The sequence below is a fragment of the Penaeus monodon genome, chromosome 30 (genome assembly GCF_015228065.2).
Source record: "Penaeus monodon isolate SGIC_2016 chromosome 30, NSTDA_Pmon_1, whole genome shotgun sequence".
Lineage (NCBI taxonomy): Eukaryota > Metazoa > Arthropoda > Malacostraca > Decapoda > Penaeidae > Penaeus > Penaeus monodon.
The window spans coordinates 18,962,132-18,962,340 of record NC_051415.1 but is presented as its reverse complement, the minus strand read 5'-3'; the positions used below and the strand labels follow the sequence as shown (position 1 = coordinate 18,962,340).

At 40.7% G+C, this 209-nt stretch overlaps 1 protein-coding gene across 1 annotated transcript in view; it reads left to right on the top strand.

The window, feature by feature from the left end:
* The window catches only part of LOC119592371 (QRFP-like peptide receptor), a 93,269-nt gene that overhangs the window by 82,286 nt on the left and 10,774 nt on the right, over positions 1 to 209 (top strand). Inside the window, exon 8 of the mRNA XM_037941195.1 lies at positions 174 to 178. Coding sequence (XP_037797123.1) covers positions 174 to 178 — 5 coding nt within the window. The remainder of the gene's footprint in view (positions 1 to 173; positions 179 to 209) is intronic.

The window sequence follows — 209 nt, the reverse complement described above, 5'->3', positions numbered from 1 at the left end:
ACTTCTTTAGCTCAAAAGCCATCACAGATATAAAGATCCTTCACTTTGACATATTAGGTTTATAATTAGAACAAGATATTGCCTGGAATACTGTCCTCTGTGGGCTCGGGAAAAAGAACTTTGTCGATATCAATGAACACTTTGAGATGTGCGATAGATACGATGTTTGGCAGCCTCAGGGTGTCCTGTTCCGCTTGCTTGTTTGCTTG